Consider the following 18,035-nt stretch of genomic DNA (forward strand, 5'->3'; position numbering starts at 1 on the left):
TTTTTAACATGGTATCTTTACTAGTGTAAAAAAGGAAAGACATATAAAAATATGTCTAGCTATATTTTTTTTAAAAACCAGAAGATTAAGGGCACCTGGGTGGCTTAGTCGGTTAAGCGTCCGACTTTCGCTGAGGGCATGATCTCGCAGTTCGTGGGTTCGAGCCCCGCGTCGGGCTCTGTGCTGACTGCCAGCTCAGAGCCTGGAGCCTGTTTCGGTCTGTGACTCCCTCTCTCTCTGACCCTCCCCTGCTCACACTGTCTCTCTCTCTCTCTCCGAGAAATAAATAAAACATTAAAAAAAAAAACAGATTAAAACATGACACGTTATCTAAAGGCACCTGGGTGGCTCAGTCGATTAAGTTGTCTGACTCTTGATCTCAGCTCGGATCTTGATCTCAGGGTCATGAGTTCAAGCCCCATGTTGGGCTCTGTACTGGGTCTGAAGCCTACTTAAAGAAAAGAAAGCTAACAAGTTATCTGGACAAGGAAAGTGAACAGGGTGAGGCAACTAAACTGTGAATGTATCTTGTTGCAAAGTTTTGCTCCCAGACTAATGTTTGTTTTACATAATTAAAAAGCAAACCAAAAAGCAATCCCTAAACACTAAGAACAAATGAATCCAACTGTGTATCAAGTTGATGGCAGGATTACTGGGAAGAAAAAAATAAGTGACTTTAAGAGGGTATTTTCAGGGGCGCCTGGGTGGCTCAGTCGGTTAAGGGTCCGACTTCGGCTCAGGTCATGATCTCACAGTTCGTGGGTTCGAGCCCTGTGTCGGGCTCTGTGCTGACAGCCAGCCCAGAGCCTGGAGCCTGTTTCAGATTCTGTGTCTCCCTCTGACCCTCCCCTGCTCACGCTGCACCCTTCCCCTCAGAAATAAATAAAACATTTTTTAAAAATTAAAAAAAAAAGAGGGTATTTTCACTGTGAATCTCTGGTGAGAAATGGCCTGAAAATAAAAAGTATTGTGGAGAAATCTTAAACTGTATTTAGTGGCCTGTTAGTTGTTATGCTGGTATAGACATTTTGAAATTACTGTAAGTATACTATGAGGTAAAACAATTATATTGATGTTGTTAGTAACCAAGATTTTCAAGATTACAATATAAAATCAAGAAAAATTTTAGACTCTTACCTTGGAATTGGAAATCAGTAAAACATTTTTCCCTTTGAAGAAAAAGTTTTTTTCTAGTGTGTTTCTTGTAAAGTCCTAGAAACACAAGTTAACCCAGTAGTAATCAGCATTAATAGTGGCCAGTTTCTGGTCCCTAACATTTCTCACTAAAAGAAATCCTTCGACAAATGGCCGGGTCCAGGTCTGGAGCAGGAGATGTGTAAGATGAGCCTTTATCCTACCAGTTAAGCAAGGAAGCCGTCACAGTCAGACGTGGGGATTCGGACACGAGGACACTGAAACCTAAAAGAAGCCAATTTGAACACCAGAAAGCAAGAATGAGTCAAAACATCATATTCTCTCCTGTATGAAATATCTCAGGGTTACCAAATAGGTAAGTCTCCTTTACAGAAGAATTCAAGAATTCAGCGAATACAGAGGCACTGACAGAATTTGAAAAGTACCGTTTTGGGCCTCTTAAAGAAATAATGGGTCATCAGTTCAATTTAAAACCAAGAGGAGAAAGATGGATAGGAACCCTTACAGCCTGAACCGCCCCTCACAATCTCAGCACCACGAAGCAGCAGACATTTTGTGCCACAAGATGCAGTAAGACGGGACGCTAAGTGTCCTTACTTCATTCAACCTGAATCTAATCAGGGCCTCTAGATTAAACTTAACCAGTTCATATGAAAGACAAGCACTGTAGGAAATAGTTAACCACCACCAAGGAGCTATATGCCCAATCTGGAATGTAGGATCTTCCACGGGAAAACCCGGTTTCTCAAATAATGGTACAGGAGGCTGACTGTTGTTGAATAAGAGTCTCAAGAGCTATCATAATCTAAGAGCATTTATGCACCTTATCTGGAACCTTCATTAGATTTCTCATACTGGTGTAACTACGACAAATTTGACAGATTACAACAGAAATGTATTCTCTCTCAGTTCTGGAGCCACAAGTCCAAAAGCCAGCTGTCAGCAGGGCCTTGTTCTGCGGAAGGCTCTTACCAGCTTTGGTGGCTCCAGGCTTCCTTGGCTGGTGGTAGCGTCGCCTCAGTCTCTAGAGGCTTCTGTAGTCTGCCTCTTTTTTTTAGTTCCAAAAACAAGTTTACAAAGCAGAAACTAACAATCTGTCCAGACCACCATTATTAACACTTGGTATCTTTTTCCAGATTTTGTTTTAGAGATGTATAAACAAAATTTTTTCCCACAAAAATTGATATGAAATGTAAACACTGGCTAGGCCCATTTTAACACCTCCTCTTCTATCTCAAAACTCAGTCTCTTGGGGCCCCTGGGTGGCTTAGTTGGTTAAGTGTGCGACTTCGGCTCAGGTCATAATCTCACAACTCGTGAGTTCCAGCCCTGCATCAGGCTCTGTGCTGACAGCTCAGAACCTGGAGCCTGTTTCAGATTCTGGGTCTGTCTCGGTCTCTCTCTGCCCCTCCCGCTTGTGTTCTAGCTCTCTCTCATTTAAAAAAAAAAAAAAAAAAGTCTCTTTTAAGGCCTCTGTCCATAGGGCCCACCCAGATAATCCAAGATAAATTCCTTTTCTCAAGTCCTTTAAAACTTAAAATCTTTTGCCATAGAAAGTAACAGTCACAGGTTCCAAGGATTAGGATGTGCATCTGTCATTTTGGGTGACACCATTCAGCCCACTGTATATCCTCATTAGAAGAATATAATAAAACATTTGTTAAGGGATCAGGAAAATTTGAATATGAACTGAGGATTAGATGATATTAGCAAATCCTTATTTTGTTAGATGTGAAAATGACACAGGTTTTTGTTTTTTAATTATTAGGGAGACATTCTTAAGTGTTTAGGTAGAATGAGATGTTAGGGTTTTGCTTTAAAATACTCCAGACTCTTCCCTCCCCGATGAAAAAGAAAAGGTGAGTCAAGGTTATGTTTTAATAACTGCTAAAAGGGAGTGATGACTGTGTAGGTTTTAGGATTCCCATAATAAAAAGTTGTTTGTAGTTTTAAAAAAGGTAAACTGTCCACTAAAATTAGATAGTAAATGTCTCAGAATGAACTTATCCAGAAGACCTACACATGAAAAGTATTACAAGACTTAACTCAGTGGAGAGGCACTTGAGTGACTCAGTCCATTAAGCCTGATACTTGATTTCAGCTCAGATCATGATCTCATGGTTTGTGGGATCGAGCCCTTATTTCGGCTCTGTGCTAACAACGTGAAACTTGCTTTGGGATTCTCTCTCTCTTCCTCTCTCTCTCTCTGGCCCTCCCTTGCTCTCTCTCTCTCAAAATAAACTTAAAAAAAAGCCAGTGGAGATACAGATTATCCTGTGCAAGAAGAAATAAGTCAAAACACCAACAGATGACTTTTTAAAATATACCTAACTTTAACTCCGAAATTTTAATTGAGAATTTCTCCTAAGAGAATGACCCACACATGGTGCCAGATGGCATAGTGCAACAATACTGGCTAAAATAAACTGTAGCCATATTCTAGAACACTATGAAGCAATTAAATGATGTCAATATTTATTGACATGAAAATATGTTTGAGATAAATTAAGTAGAAACAGGGTTATATAGCCATATATAGTATGATTCCATTATTTAAAAAATATGTACATGTGTGAACATGTACAACTCACACAATTATTCACACATTATCAGAAGGGGCAAAGGCCAGGATATCTACCAAAATGTTAATATTCAGTTATTAACTCAGGGGAGTTTGCAGAATTCTTATTCTCTACCTTTTATCAGCATTTCATTTTTCTACTATGAACACCTATTACTGATACAATTAAGAAAAAATAGAAGTGTGGCTACAGACTTTATGATCACCATATGCACTAAGGAGGCTAAGGAGGGAGTTGGGGAGTTGGCGGGAACGGGCGTGCTTCCCTTGCCCCATGTATTGTTGAAGTATATTCTAAGAGCTTTATGTTACTTCTCCTGGCACTTTCCAAAGTGTGTTCCGTAGAACTGTTCCACAGGTGTCGCACACAGAAGGGTTTAGTGTCCAAGTTTTAAGAAATGTGAGGCTATGGGACGCCTGGGTGGCTTAGTCGGTTAAGCATCCGACTTTCGCTTAGGTCATGATCTCGCGGTTCATGGGTTCGAGCCCCGCGTCGGGCTCTGTGCTGACTGCCAGCTCGGAACCTGGAGCCTATTTCGGAGTCTGTGTCTCCCTCTCTCTCTGACCCTCCCCTGCTCACACTGTTTCTCTCTCTCTCCTAGAAATAAATAAAACATTAAAAAAAATAAAAAAAAAAAAAAAAAGAAATGTGAGGCTAAGACATTAATCTGTTGTTTGCTGTGCATTTCAAGAGGAAAAGATATGGTCATACACATTCATTGGGCCATAGAACTTTTTCTTTTACATCCTACATAGAAGTAATAGAACTTGTATTTAACCTATTTTAGGAAATGCCAACGTACAAACCTGAAGAACAAGGACTATTTACATACTTACATTAAGAGTCTAAAAGCTTCTGGCCCATTTTTCCTAGATTTAGATTGATTCATCTCAAAACAGTCCCACATTTACCATATTTTTGTGGTCTCAAGCTTTATAGTTTTAAACATAATTTGCATCCTGCTGTCAGAGGTGATTTAGAGCCATGTTTTTTAAACTGGATTTCTGTCAGGTGTTGAGAAATCAGCTTGGTGGTCACAACCTACACTTTTTTAAAAACTGAACTAAAACTCAAGAGTTTAGTAAGGGTAAATAATGTTTTTGTGGAACTTTGGTGTCCACATTTAATCACATAACATATATATAATTACATGTGTGTACTGGTCATAATAAAAAATGCCAAAAAATTTTTTTGCATTAAGAAAAATTGAAAGCCACTGAATTAAAGACATGAATTTATTAGTAAATAAGATAAAATCAACAGCTACTGATTTGATAGTTAATACCTATTTATCTATTGATAAATCGATAAGATCAATACCTGTTTCCACACACCCAAACATTTCCTTGTAGGTTACGTGAATGAAAAGAAGTTATGAAAGAAATACAGCCAGCTAGATCCAAATTTACAAACAAGTACCAAAACTTTGTTTGAATACTGGGTGCTTAGAGTTTTTCCTCAAAGTAATTAGAGATCAGGTTCCCAATTAGTTCACAAAAGCCAATTTAAACTATGTAGCTTAACTATGGCACTAATATTTTTACAGACTTAAATTTCACTATCTTATTTGCATCTGAGGTTCAACAGATCTCCAAGGACACATTCTCTCACACCCACACCTTGGTGCCAGCACCCATCAACTCCTTACAGTGCAGGCAAGCATCCACCATTCGGCGTGCATTCCTCAAGTTGTTATTAAGGTTTCAGAGGGAGGAGAAGATCAGAACTTCTACCAGTTTTAGGCAACTGAGGCAGACTACGGGGCTCTCCAGAACATCTTCCAAATGCCCCAGGTCCATGTCCCTCCCACCACATCCCAGCTCTGGTAGGTCAAGCATGAAAAAGACGCTTACCAATAGTTTTTGTTTGTTTCTTTTCATCTTTACCAATCTTTAGGAGAGACTGCCTACTAAAAAAGAACAGGGGTCCACTCTACCTTTTTGTCAGATCCCCAAACTACCACAGTTTAAAATATATACCTGTCACTGGCTTTAATGCTGATAATTTGCTACCGATAAGTTCAGCTGTTGATTTTATCACCTGACTGCTTTTCTCATAAGCTGTCTAGATATAAAAATTCTATTACCAACAAGTTTCTCTGCACGAGACAGGTTAGGTGCCTAGAGAAGCACGGCCTGTGGGATGTCCTATTAAATCCAGGAACTCGGGGTAAACTAGGATGCTGTTCTCCAGCCTAACGCTCTGCTCTTACGATCTCCTGACGTCCTGGGAGAGCAAGAGCCATCCTGAAGAGTACACAGGCGCGGAAAGCTCGGGGAAAGCTGCTCGAAGAAGCCCCCAGGATACTCGTGTAACAGGACCGCGCCACTCCCCGGGGCAGAACGCGAACCGCCACTCCTCACCGGATGTACCCGACCCAGAACAGACCTTAACAAAGGTACTAAATCCTCGGGTGAAACCTAGGAGAGCCAAGCGGGCACCAGGTTTTTAGTGTAATGCTGACCCAGTCAATCTCCCGGCCTTTCGGCTGTGCCAGCCGCCTGAGCCCAGGACCCACTGGTAGGGCGCCCACAGCCTCGGGAAAGGACTCTGTGCAGCCTGCGCTTGCGGGACACCGGCACGGGCAGCTCACTCGTCGTCACCATCAAGCACGCAGCCGCTCACACCACGTTCAGTGCGGGCGCAGACCCTATGCCAAGACTTCCACGCATCTCAAGAGACACCGGCTACCCGGCCCTGCCTCGGCCGCCCGCGGCCACGCCCCCCGATGGCAGACACGCGGAGTCGCGGCGCACACGTGGCCAACTTTCCTGGTTTTAGCCCTTGCTTTTGTGCACCAGGGCAAGTCTGGGAGGTTTCAGTAAGGAAAGGGTTAGAAATCATCTCAGCATATACTCTTCAGGTTCTGCCAGACAACCTTTATTACATCGGAAAAGCAACACTAGGCACTAGATCTTGCAAAATATGTTCTGACCAACTCTAAACTTTCTGAAATTAAAAATGCATAACCACTGTAAAGTTTTTAATGAACAAAAAAGTTAAATACAAACTTTCATATGCAAAATAGATTACTGTATAACTGGCAGCCTCACAGCCAAGTACTAAATTTTCTTCCAAATTTCCGTGGGGGTGGAATGGGGGGATGTAAATCCTAATGAGTACAAAACTTAATTTCGGCTTTACATATAGAAAAAAAAAAAACTTTGAGGAAAAATAGCCTTTACGTTGAATAGTATCTCTTGAAATAAACAGCCCAGGCCAGCCCTTACAATTCTGAGGTTTATACTCAACCACATCTGGGATGAAAAGGAAGATTTTGGGTTTATAGTTACTTCAAATCCAGTTTTAAGAGTAGCCAAGTCAGCTCATTTCCAGGAAGAGCAGTCTCTTTAGGATGACCAGGAGCCGATTCTGCTTCTGAAGGCGCCTAGGATAGCCAGAGTTCCGGGGCCACAGTTCCACTTTTCCAAGCCCCCAGGCCAATGCCATCGTGTCAGACTTCTCTGAAACGCAACGAGAGCCCTACACCAGGCGCTTCTCCGGCACGTTCAAGCCTCAAGAACAAGATCTCCGGCTTCAAGTTGGCAGTTTCCGCGCCAGCCTTAGAGAAGTTCATTAACACTTCCTTCCTCCCCCCACTGATTCCCCTCCTGATCTTCAGCTGGGAGTGGAGCTTGATAAAACATTCCTTTCAAAAATAAATAGTTGAAACAGGTAATTCAGAGTTAGCAGTGGAGCAGCAGCAAACAGCCACTGCCCATTAGGTTTGCAAATGAGTGAGCGAATGAACACACGTGAACAAACACACAAAAAACAAATCATAGAATAAATCCTGCATTTCCCACATTCATAGGGAAAAAAAAAATCTTTAACAAAAATATTAATTAGCATTTGTTCTTGTGTGGGTTGTATAGTCCAGGGCTCTGAGCAGGCACAGGCTCACACACAGGGTGGCAGGCAGGACCTCCACGCACCAAGTCGGGACCAGGGTGCAGGGAGAGGCCTGCGTACGCGGCCTACAGCCCAGTACCTGTGAGCCAGCAGGGGCGGTGCGGGCACTGTTGAACCCACGATGCATGAGGTATATGGAAACATCCGTCCTCCGTGAAAGAACCACCAGCAGCTAGAGGGACTGGGCGGGGCATTCTCACAGCAACTGCTGATGAAGGATTTCCCACACCATCTTCTTCCGGAAGAGAGGCATCTGGTGCTGCAGAGGACCCACAAACGACACGCATGTCACACATTACCGGGCACAGCGTCAACAACCTGCAAGTGTCATCAGGTAAATAACACACGTCCTTTCTACAGCCTTGACTCTCGTGTCCTGGCTCAGACTACAAAGCCATGAAAACGGAGGTTATAATGTTGCTAAGATATTGCACGTATCATAAGCATTTGAACATGTTAAGGAAAATCAGAACATAAGACTCCAACCACTACCTCGTAACACAAAAACATGTACCAAAATGGAAACACCCAAGTGGTGGCATAATACCAAACTCTTCTAATTACATGCATTTTCAGAACATTCTAAAATGAACTTCTTGGGGCGCCTGGGTGGCTTAGTCAGTTAAGCGTCCGACTTTCGCTTAGGTCACGATCTCGCGGTTCGTGGGTTCGAGCCCCGCGTCGGGCTCTGTGCTGACTGCCAGCTCAGAGCCTGGAGCCTGCTTCAGAGTATGTATCTCCCTCTCTCTCTGACCCTCCCCTGCTCACGCTACCTCTCTCGTTCTCCTAGAAATAAATAAAAATATTTAAAAAAAAAAAAAAGAAACCAAACTGAGGACGCCTGGGTGGCTCAGTCGGATAGGCATCCGATTTGGCTCAGGTCATCTCACGGTTCACAGGTTCGAGCCCCGCGTCGGGCTCTGTGCTAACAGCTCGGAGCCTGGAGCTTGTTTCAGATCCTGTGTCTCCCTCTCTCTCTGACCCTCCCCTGCTCACGCTCTCTCTCTCTCTCTAGAAATAAATAAGAAAAAAACCTTAAATAAAAAAAAAAAAGAAGCAACAAAGAATAAAATGCTTTGCTTAATATAGTATTCTGCTTTAAGATAATCACTCCAGGAGCCCATTTTCAAAGCAGCAGCACACAAATCCAAAATCACCTATAATTCACCTACAGTCCTCTTTTTTGGTGAGATCACAAGTTCACACCCTGAGGTACTCCTGACGTCTAATTATAATAAGATGAATATACCACTTTATTACATACTAATGATTTCCTACGGGAGGGGGGGTCCACTAAAACATCTTAACACATGGAAGCAGAAGTTATTTTAAATTGCTCAAAACATGTAGTAAAATATTACACATTTATTCTTAGTAAAACTACTAAAACTAATAAGAAGTGCCTTTATTTTAGACTAGAACTGTCTTAATTCTGCATGGGAGCCCTAAAAGCATGGAATGGGGTTATTAGTCCTATTCATTAAGTACAGTTTGGTAGACAATATTTATCAAAATGAGGTCTGTTTGGGAAAAATGTATTTTAAAGGGGGTTTGTCTTCAGTTACAGAAAGGTTGAGAATTCACTATTACAAATAAATTCTCAAGAGTTCCCAACACACTCTAATCCCCACCCAAACACAGTCGTGGAGAACCTCAAATAACCAGCACAGAAGGGAAAGGCAGCATTTGTGGTTATAGCTTCCACCTGTGGCGTTAGTGCTCATGAGGCCTCATGTCCCCTGGCTGTTACTCATTCTTACGTGCCTCCTCCTCTGGCTAGAAATCAGTAATACTCAGGAGCTAGTGAACGCTAGAGGTTAGACATAAGCAAATTGTCTCACTGGTCACGAAAGACTAAATGTAAGAGCAGTGGCAGTGACAAACCCTGATACCAGCAAGAGCAGGGCCATGGCCAAGGGTTACAGCGATAATAATAGTGGCACAGTTACCATTAAGACCTTACTGTGTACCAGGCACTGGTAACATGCTCTAAGTTTATCTTTAGTAACAAGTAAGTGGGTGAGGAGGGATCTTCACTCACCTGAGTAAATGTGATAGGTTTGTCCCTAGAGATATAATCTGCATATTTACAAGTAAACATTCCACAATCACTCCCATTTAGCTGTTGAGGAATCTCCTAAAATTACAAAAAAAAAAAAAAAAGAGAGAGAGAGAGAGGAGAAAAAGACATAAAATTTCATCACACACAAACTCCTTTGACTTCTTATAGTACTGTGGATAAAAATATTACAAAGGGCTATGTTAAAGGTACTACACAAATAGTCTTTATGTCGTATAAAAACCCTAACCATGACATGGAATAAGTCTGTGACCCCCACAGAAAATACTTTTTTTGGGAAAAAAAAGAGCGAAGTGAGAATTCCTTCTCTCAGCGCTCATATTAAGAAACCAAACTGGGGGCACCTGGGTGGCTTAGTTGGTTAAGCGTCCGACTTTCGCTTGGGTCGTGATCTCACGGTTCGTGGGTTCGGGCCCCGCATCGGGCTCTGTGCTGACTGCCGGCTCAGAGTCTGGAGCCTGTTTCAGAGTCTGTATCTCCCTCTCTCTCTGACCCTCCCCTGCTCACGCTACCTCTCTCGTTCTCCTAGAAATAAATAAAAATATTTAAAAAAAAAAAAAAGAAACCAAACTGAGGACGCCTGGGTGGCTCAGTCGGATAGGCATCCGATTTGGCTCAGGTCATCTCACGGTTCACAGGTTCGAGCCCCGCGTCGGGCTCTGTGCTAACAGCTCGGAGCCTGGAGCTTGTTTCAGATCCTGTGTCTCCCTCTCTCTCTGACCCTTCCCTGCTCACACTGTGTCTCTGTCTCTCAGAAATAAATTTAAAAAATTAAAAAAAAAAAAAAAACCAAAGTGAAAGAAAGTTTACCACTAGGAACAGGAATTCTAGTCAGAATGGTTTCAGAAGCACTTTATAACTTTTGAAAAGGGCTAAATGTGACACAATCAGAAACACGCTTACAATACCACAAACCTACTTGAAGACTGCAGGGTGTAACTTCTCTTCACTAGCCAGGAAAATAAGATGACAACTTTCGACCCGCACAGCTACAAGCAGGAGAAAGAAAAAAGCTTCTTGACAGGCTCTAACTAATCAGGATCTTGCTCTGGTGGCTCAATTTTGTCCTAAGAGCATAGCTTCCTCCACGTAGTGCTAAAGGCATCATAAACCAATCTACGTGAGGTAGATTCACACATTCCCGAGGCCTCTGCTGCCTGATCTTGGCCAGACCCTTACATGTGGAGCACAAGACAATAAGAATAAGACAGATTCTGAAATCCCAACTGGAAAACATTCTAGATGACAAGAGCTCAATTTTTCTTCAAAGATATACAGATGATTACTGTGAAAAAAGAAAAGACTGAAGGTGCGCAACACCCATACATATGGTAGGTAGCTCGTGCTTTTCTCCCGAGCACAGCAGCTCACCGAGTGGAGAGAACTATGGACTCCAACACAAAGGAAGAAAACGTGTTTTCTTTATTACGTTCCCCACGCCCGAACACGGCATTCGTCCTAACAGACCCCCCCTTAAGTCTGTGCTCTCTTCAGGAAATTTCAAAGCTCAACCTTCTAATCATTCAGCTTAGAAAGGAAAATCCTGTGGGACAGGTGAGCCATTATACACAGGTAAGAGCTAAAATTGAATTCATGTGGCTCACTTTTAAAAGAAGCCATTAGGCCTCAAAATGTAGGCATTCTCAAACCCTGAATGAGATTCAAATCTGGCAAGTATAATACAAGGCATATTCACACACAGTGTACTTGATTCTTTTGAGGACCTGTGGCATGGGACCCTTAAGATCTAAATAAACAAAATTCTCCGATAAGTAACAAGAACTTTACACTTTCATTAGCACCAACCAAGAAAAGTAGCTGACTTAAACCTATTCGCTTTTCTGAAAAACATGCTAGCATGCAGTTAACATTTACAATTTAAACAATAAATAAAGGCTAAGAAGCAGACATCTTGGTTAAATCTTGCCTTTCTATAAAGATTTAGTACTTAATTCTTAAGAGTACTGAAGTACACTTCAGGAGACTGCACGCCTAAGGGTATGAGTGAGTAAGGGGAGGGAGGAAGCCAAGTCTACAGAATGGGCTCTGTCAGTAAATGCAACAAAGCATTTCAGATGCAGATGATCATTACTTACATGTGGCTTCAAGCTGTAGTGGGTCCACTCTAACAGATTTAGATCAATATTTCTTTTGGTCTTACTTTCATCCTGTAAATACTGACTAAAAAACAACAAAGAAAGAATATATTGATGAATCCCTGTGGAGACTTACCATTATGATTACCAAGGACATCACAAAGGATGTTAACAGATATGCAATTCTCAAATCCATCCCCGTTAGCTTTTTTAAAAATGTGATTGCTTCTGGTTTTTAAATTGAAGTTTTTCCTGCTTATAAAAACTATACATACTTTCAAAAATTAAAACCTGTAAAATTCATATGCCAAAGACCTCCAGAAGTAATTACTATTAATAGTTTGCTGCGTATTCTTCTGGCTCTCCACTCCTAACACACAATGTAAAAAACATACATTTTATCCTGTTTTTAAAAGGACTGCATTATACAACTTGCTTTTTCTCACTTAACAATACACATAAAATGAGGGCATAGGTGAAGCAGGTGAACTGGATTAAGAGTACACGTATACTGATGTGCACGAGTAACACTCTGAAATTGTTGAATCACTAGGGTGACTATTGCACACATGAAACTAATAAAACACTGTATGTTAACTATGCTGGAAGCTAAATGAAAAGATATAAAACAGAAGGTACCTACACTTGTGGTGAGCACAGCACAGCTATAGAGACATCAAATCACTGGAAAACTGATGTAACATTGTGTGTCAACTACACTTCGATTATAAACAAACAGATACAAAACAAGACAACTGGCCTAGACTCAAAACAAAAAGAAAAACCAAAAAAAAAAATGCCATTACCATGAAAAACAAGAAAAGGACAACTATTTTAAAGTAGACTAAAAAGACATTAAGTCCATGTATGAACCCTGACTGGCTGCCTGGATTTGGAAAAAATCTATAAAGCATACCTGAAGAAACCAGAAGATGAGCCGTATGTTACATGTGACTGATTGCTAATTTTCTTAAGTGTGATAATGACATTATGATTATGTAAGGGAACTTCCTTGTTCCTAAGAGATATATAGTTTAAGTATCAAGAGTGATTTAAGGGGCACCTGGGTGGCATAGCTGGTTAAATATCCAACTCTTGATCTCAACTCAGGTCATGATCTTGTGGTTCGGAGGTTTAAGCCCCACATCAGCTCTGCAATAATGGGGCAGAGCCTGCTTGGGATTCTTTCTCTCCTTCTCTGGTCCTCCCCCTGCTTGCAAGCATGTGCCCGCTCTCTCTCTCGAAATAAACATTAAAAAAAAAAAAAAAAAAAACTGTTTACCAAAAAAAAGAGTAATTTATTCATATCCAGATCTCCCAAGGGTCATCAAATTCAACCCAGGCACTAGGGTTCTCCTCCTAACCTACATGTAAGGTAACCCAGCCTGGGCCTTGCGAGGGCATGCGCTCTCAGTGGGAGCAATGCCAGCCCCAAGGGGTGGAAACTGGTTCTTGGAAGGCAAAAATCCTAGACATTTCAATGGTCTGTGGTCCCCTAAAGCCAATGAAACAAAAAGTCTTATTCCTTAGCACGATTTTCTATTGTCATGGAGAAATTAAATTAAATTTTTCTCTGGGCAGGGGAGCTAATAATGCAAAAAATAGTTGAGGAAAGCTGAATGAGGAGCATCAGAAAAGGGAGAGGCCTCAGATATACCCACAGGAGGGAAGAGAAGGAGGGAGAAAGAAGAAGAGTGAGTGTAAAAGAAGGATGATTTTTTTTCTCATTTGTTGTAAGCAGCTTACTTTGCTGTATGATTTCAGTGAGAGCATTTCTATGTATGTGATCATATGTATATGTATGTGCACATGTATGTAAGCACACTTTATATACATCCTACACAGAAGACTAGAAGGAAATAACTGCTTTATAAACAATTTGATGTATCTTCTGATTTTTTAAATCTTTTTTCTCTTCTCTTTAAACTTTCAATTCAAAATCAATACCTATAACTAAAAAGGATTTTTTACACTAAAACATTGAAAAAGAGAGAATTGAACTGTTGTTAATAACAAATTTTCTTGTCATTCATTTAAGAGGCTCCTTATTTAAGTATCCTTATAAAAATTACCCAAGTATCTTTAATAAAATTAAAAACAAGAATCCCCATTTGCTTCTAGTGAACAGAGGGGGTCAAAATAGACTGCTCTTACTGAGCTACTTCCTCACTGTGAAAATCGTGTCACCACTTTACACAGCCAATGAGAGGCTATGCTTTAAAGGCAGGTTTCTAGCAACTACTGTTTGAAACAGTTGCCTACAGTAAACCATATCCATATGCTGTAATTTAAAAGTTACCTCTTGGTTCTGAGATGAACCCAACCATCATGGAAAGCACAGGGACGCGACCGGGCTTAAGAATTAGAGGAATAAGACTCTCAAGCTAGGGGCGCCTGGGTGGCTCAGTCAGCTGAGTGTCCGACTCTTGATTGTGGCTCAGGTCACCATCCTGGGGTTGTGGGATTGAGCCCCCATTGGGGTCCATGCTGAACATCAAGCCTGCTTAAGATTTTGTTTCTCCCTCTGCCCCTCTCCCTCACTTGTGCTCTCTCTAAAATAAAAAATTATAATAATAACAAAGACTCCCTAGCTAACAGTTCTTTAGAACATTCAGAATAATGTATCAATCCCAAAGAAACCTAATTCAAATCACAGGATTCTAATAAGATATATTTTATATTATAACACATGATAAACTTGTTTCTAATGAAGCTACTGAATAAAACTTCTCAGTTAAGATCAGATGGGTTCTTTGTTGACAAGAAGATGAATTTAAGTCAACTTCGGAACAACTGAAGAGACAACCTTCACTTAACATTAGACTACCAACAACAGAGGCTCCTAGGATTAGACAGAAGACAGAACACCTAAAAAGAGCATAATGACCCAACGGTGAAGGTTCCAGCCTTTACTTACAGGAGAATCTCACAGATCCTGTGCCCCTTTTGTCCCATAGAATCCAGATATTTGAGACACCTTTTTCGTAGGTCTATCACCTATAATGGAAAATTACAACATCCAGAAACATCTTAACCACAACAGGAGAATTTTATTTCTAAAAATAAAACATCTTTTAAAAAGTCAATATACATATCAAATGAATTTCTAAGACACATTTTTAATAAAATATCACAGATGATATGAGCTTCATTTCTATAAAGTTATATATTTCAATTTCTGGAGAAAAGCCTAGAAACCTACCAAAACATTTGTGGTCTTCTCAAAGTGATGAGATTTGCTTTTCTTTGCTTTTTTCTTTATACCTGTACTTTTCTATAATAAATCTGTACCACCTTGTAAACAAAACTAAAAAAAAATCAAATAAAGGGCACATGTGTCCTAAAACTCTGTCCTGTTTTCCTGTATGCCACCTAGCTTTTCAAGCTGTTTAACTCAAGAACCAAAAGGGACTCTACAGAGTATGCCTTTATATGTACTACTGGACTTTACCTGGACAGAAAAGGGTACACTTCATTATTCAAGAAAATAGCTGTTATAGCACTCTCAACAATAGCTAAAACATGGAAAGAGCCTAAGTGTCCATCAACAGAAGAATGGATCAAGAAGATGTGGTTTATCTATACCATGGAATACTACATGGCAATGAGAAACAATGAAATCTGGCCATGTGTAGCAACATGGATGGACCTTGAGGGTGTTATGCTGAGCAAAATAAGTCAGGCAGAGAAGGACAAATATCATATGTTTGCACGTATAGGAAGATTAGGAGGAACTTGATGGAGGAACAAGGGGGAGAAGAAGGGGGGAAATGGTGGGGGAAAGGGAGAGAGGCAAACCATGAGAGACTCCTGAATGCTGAGATGGAGGTGGGGGAGAGGGGGGATGGGCATGGAGGAGGGCACTTGTGGGGATGAGCACTTGGTGTTATGCGGAAACTAATTTGACAATAAACTATTTGTAAAAAAAAAAAGAAAGAAAGAAAAGAAAAGAAAATAGCTGTTATAGAGGTGCCTGGGTGGCTCAATCAGTTAAGAGTCTGACGCTCGGTTTTAGCTCAGGTCAAAATCTCACGGTTTGTGGGTTCAAGCCCCACGTTAGAGAATCTTGGGATTTTCTCTCTCAAACATAAATAAGTAAGCATTTATTATTTATTTATTTTTTGTTTTAAAGTTTATTTCGAGAGAAATAGTTGGGGGTGGGGAGGGGAGAGACAGGAGAGAGAGAATCCCAAGCAGGCTCTACACTATCAGCAGAGAGCCTGACGTGGTGCTCTATCTCATGAACCATGAGATCATGACCTGAGTCCAAATCAAGAGTGGGACACTTAAGCGACTAAGCTACCCAGGCACCCCAATATTTAAACATTTATAAGAAAAGAAAAAAAGGGGAAAGAGAAAACAGCCCTCTCAACTTACCACCAGGCTCCAATGTACCTTCCGATGAATAGGCACCAGAATAAGTTCCTGTTCAAAGAGATTGACCCCTTTGGTCCATCTTTTCACTGCTTGGTAACCACCTGACTTTAATTTGGGATAGAAAAAAGTACTGAATGCATGAAGTGCTGGATACCCTTGTTTTTTGTTTCTTTCCACCAGAAGATTCATGTAAAAATTAATGACCTGTAATGACAAGGGAGTAAACATCAAGACACAGCAAGTACATTACCTAAACAAAACTTCTACCTAACTGAATTAGGATAAATTAGAAGGTAAGAAACTCCAAGAAAGGAAGGTACTAGAGATGGGGATGAAAGGGCTGTTTACAGCAGAAAAGAGAAAATAAAAGATGATAATCAGTGCAAAAGGGGAGGAATTAAGAAGGAGTAAAAACTGTACTTTCGAAGCATGTAAGAGAGCCAAGGGAAGGAACTCAAGGAGGAAGTCGGCAATAATGAAAAGGTGTCTGTAACTATACCACACACAATAAACTATGCAGAAATATGAAACAGAATTGAATTTTACTATTTATAGATTTTACTGTATGTAAAAATATAACAGGAAGAAAATATACCCAAACATTAATATTTTATTTTGAGTAGTGGCACTTTGGAATGATATTCTTCTTTTACTTTTCCTGATTTTCCAAATATTCTATAGTAAATATACAACATTTATAATGTATAACAAAACTTCTAGTTTTACAAGAATGTGTTTATAGGTCATTAGTCATCGGGGAAGAAAGAAGGAAGGCAAAGGGGGAAAACACAGGAACTTTGGAGAGTCAGGGAAAGGACAGCTAGAAAATGTGCAAGAAGAGCTAATTTTAGCTAAATATGTAAGGATACAAGACGACAATAAGGCACATTTTTGCAGTCATCACACAAAGAAAAAAGACATTTTACATATCTATTTGTGTACAGTGATCAATCTCTTTATTATTGAAAAAATAAAATGGCTCTTAGAAGAATTCATCTAAAATGAAGTATCACTTGCTGCTTCCTTCAACTCATCAGCTACACCCATGGTTTATCAAAATGTCACTGAATGGGCACCTGGCTGGCTCAGTTAGTAAAGAGTGTGACTCTTTTTTTTTTTTTTACAAATAGTTGTCAAGTTGGTTTCCATATAACACCCAGTGCTCATCCCCACAAGTGCCCCCGTCCATGCCCATCTCCCCCCTCCCCGCCACACCCATCAGTCCTCAGTTTGTTCTCAGCATTCAAGAGTCTCTCATGGTTTGCCTCTCTCCCTTTCCCCCACCATTTTCCCCTTCTTCTCCCCCATGGTCCTCTGTTAAGTTCCTCCTAATCCTCCTATACGTGCAAACATATATTTGTCCTTCTCTGCCTGACTTATTTCGCTAAGCATAACACCCTCAAGGTCTATCCATGTTGCTACACATGGCCAGGTTTCATTCTTTCTCATTGCCATGTAGTAGTCAATCATATAGATAAACCACATCTTCTTGATCCATTCGTCCGTTGATGGACCCTTAGGCTCTTTCCATGTTTTAGCTATTGTTGAGAGTGCTGCTGTGAACATTGGGGTACATGTGCTCCTATGCATCAGCGTTTCTGTATCCCTTGGGTAAATTCCTAGCAGTGCTATTGCTGGGTCATAGGGGAGTGCTATTGTTAGTTTCCTGAGGAACCTCCACACTGTTTTCCAGAGGGGCTGCACCAGTTGACATTCCCACCAACAGTGTAGGAGGGTGCCCATTTCTCCACATCCTCGACAGCATCTAGAGTTCTCTGAATTGCTCATTTAAGCCACTCTGACTGGCGTGAGGTGGTATCTCAGTGTGGTTTT

The 18,035-nt window shown here is 40.8% G+C and overlaps 1 protein-coding gene across 3 annotated transcripts in view; it reads right to left on the reverse strand.

Annotated features, from left to right (window-relative positions):
- Positions 1-6,595: 6,595 nt before the first annotated feature.
- SENP2 (SUMO specific peptidase 2) overlaps positions 6,596-18,035 on the reverse strand; it is a 35,471-nt gene continuing 24,031 nt past the window's right edge. For all 3 annotated transcript variants that reach the window (XM_039241693.1, XM_039241691.1, XM_039241694.1), the window contains 5 exons: positions 16,203-16,406; positions 14,743-14,822; positions 11,826-11,910; positions 9,691-9,786; positions 6,596-7,908 (listed from right to left, as the gene is read on the reverse strand). In XM_039241693.1, the coding sequence (XP_039097624.1) occupies positions 7,846-7,908; positions 9,691-9,786; positions 11,826-11,910; positions 14,743-14,822; positions 16,203-16,406 (528 nt within the window). In that variant the 3' untranslated portion in view covers positions 6,596-7,845. The remainder of the gene's footprint in view (positions 7,909-9,690; positions 9,787-11,825; positions 11,911-14,742; positions 14,823-16,202; positions 16,407-18,035) is intronic.

The sequence above is a fragment of the Hyaena hyaena genome, unplaced genomic scaffold, assembly GCF_003009895.1.
Source record: "Hyaena hyaena isolate Hyena2069 unplaced genomic scaffold, ASM300989v1 scaffold_199, whole genome shotgun sequence".
Lineage (NCBI taxonomy): Eukaryota > Metazoa > Chordata > Mammalia > Carnivora > Hyaenidae > Hyaena > Hyaena hyaena.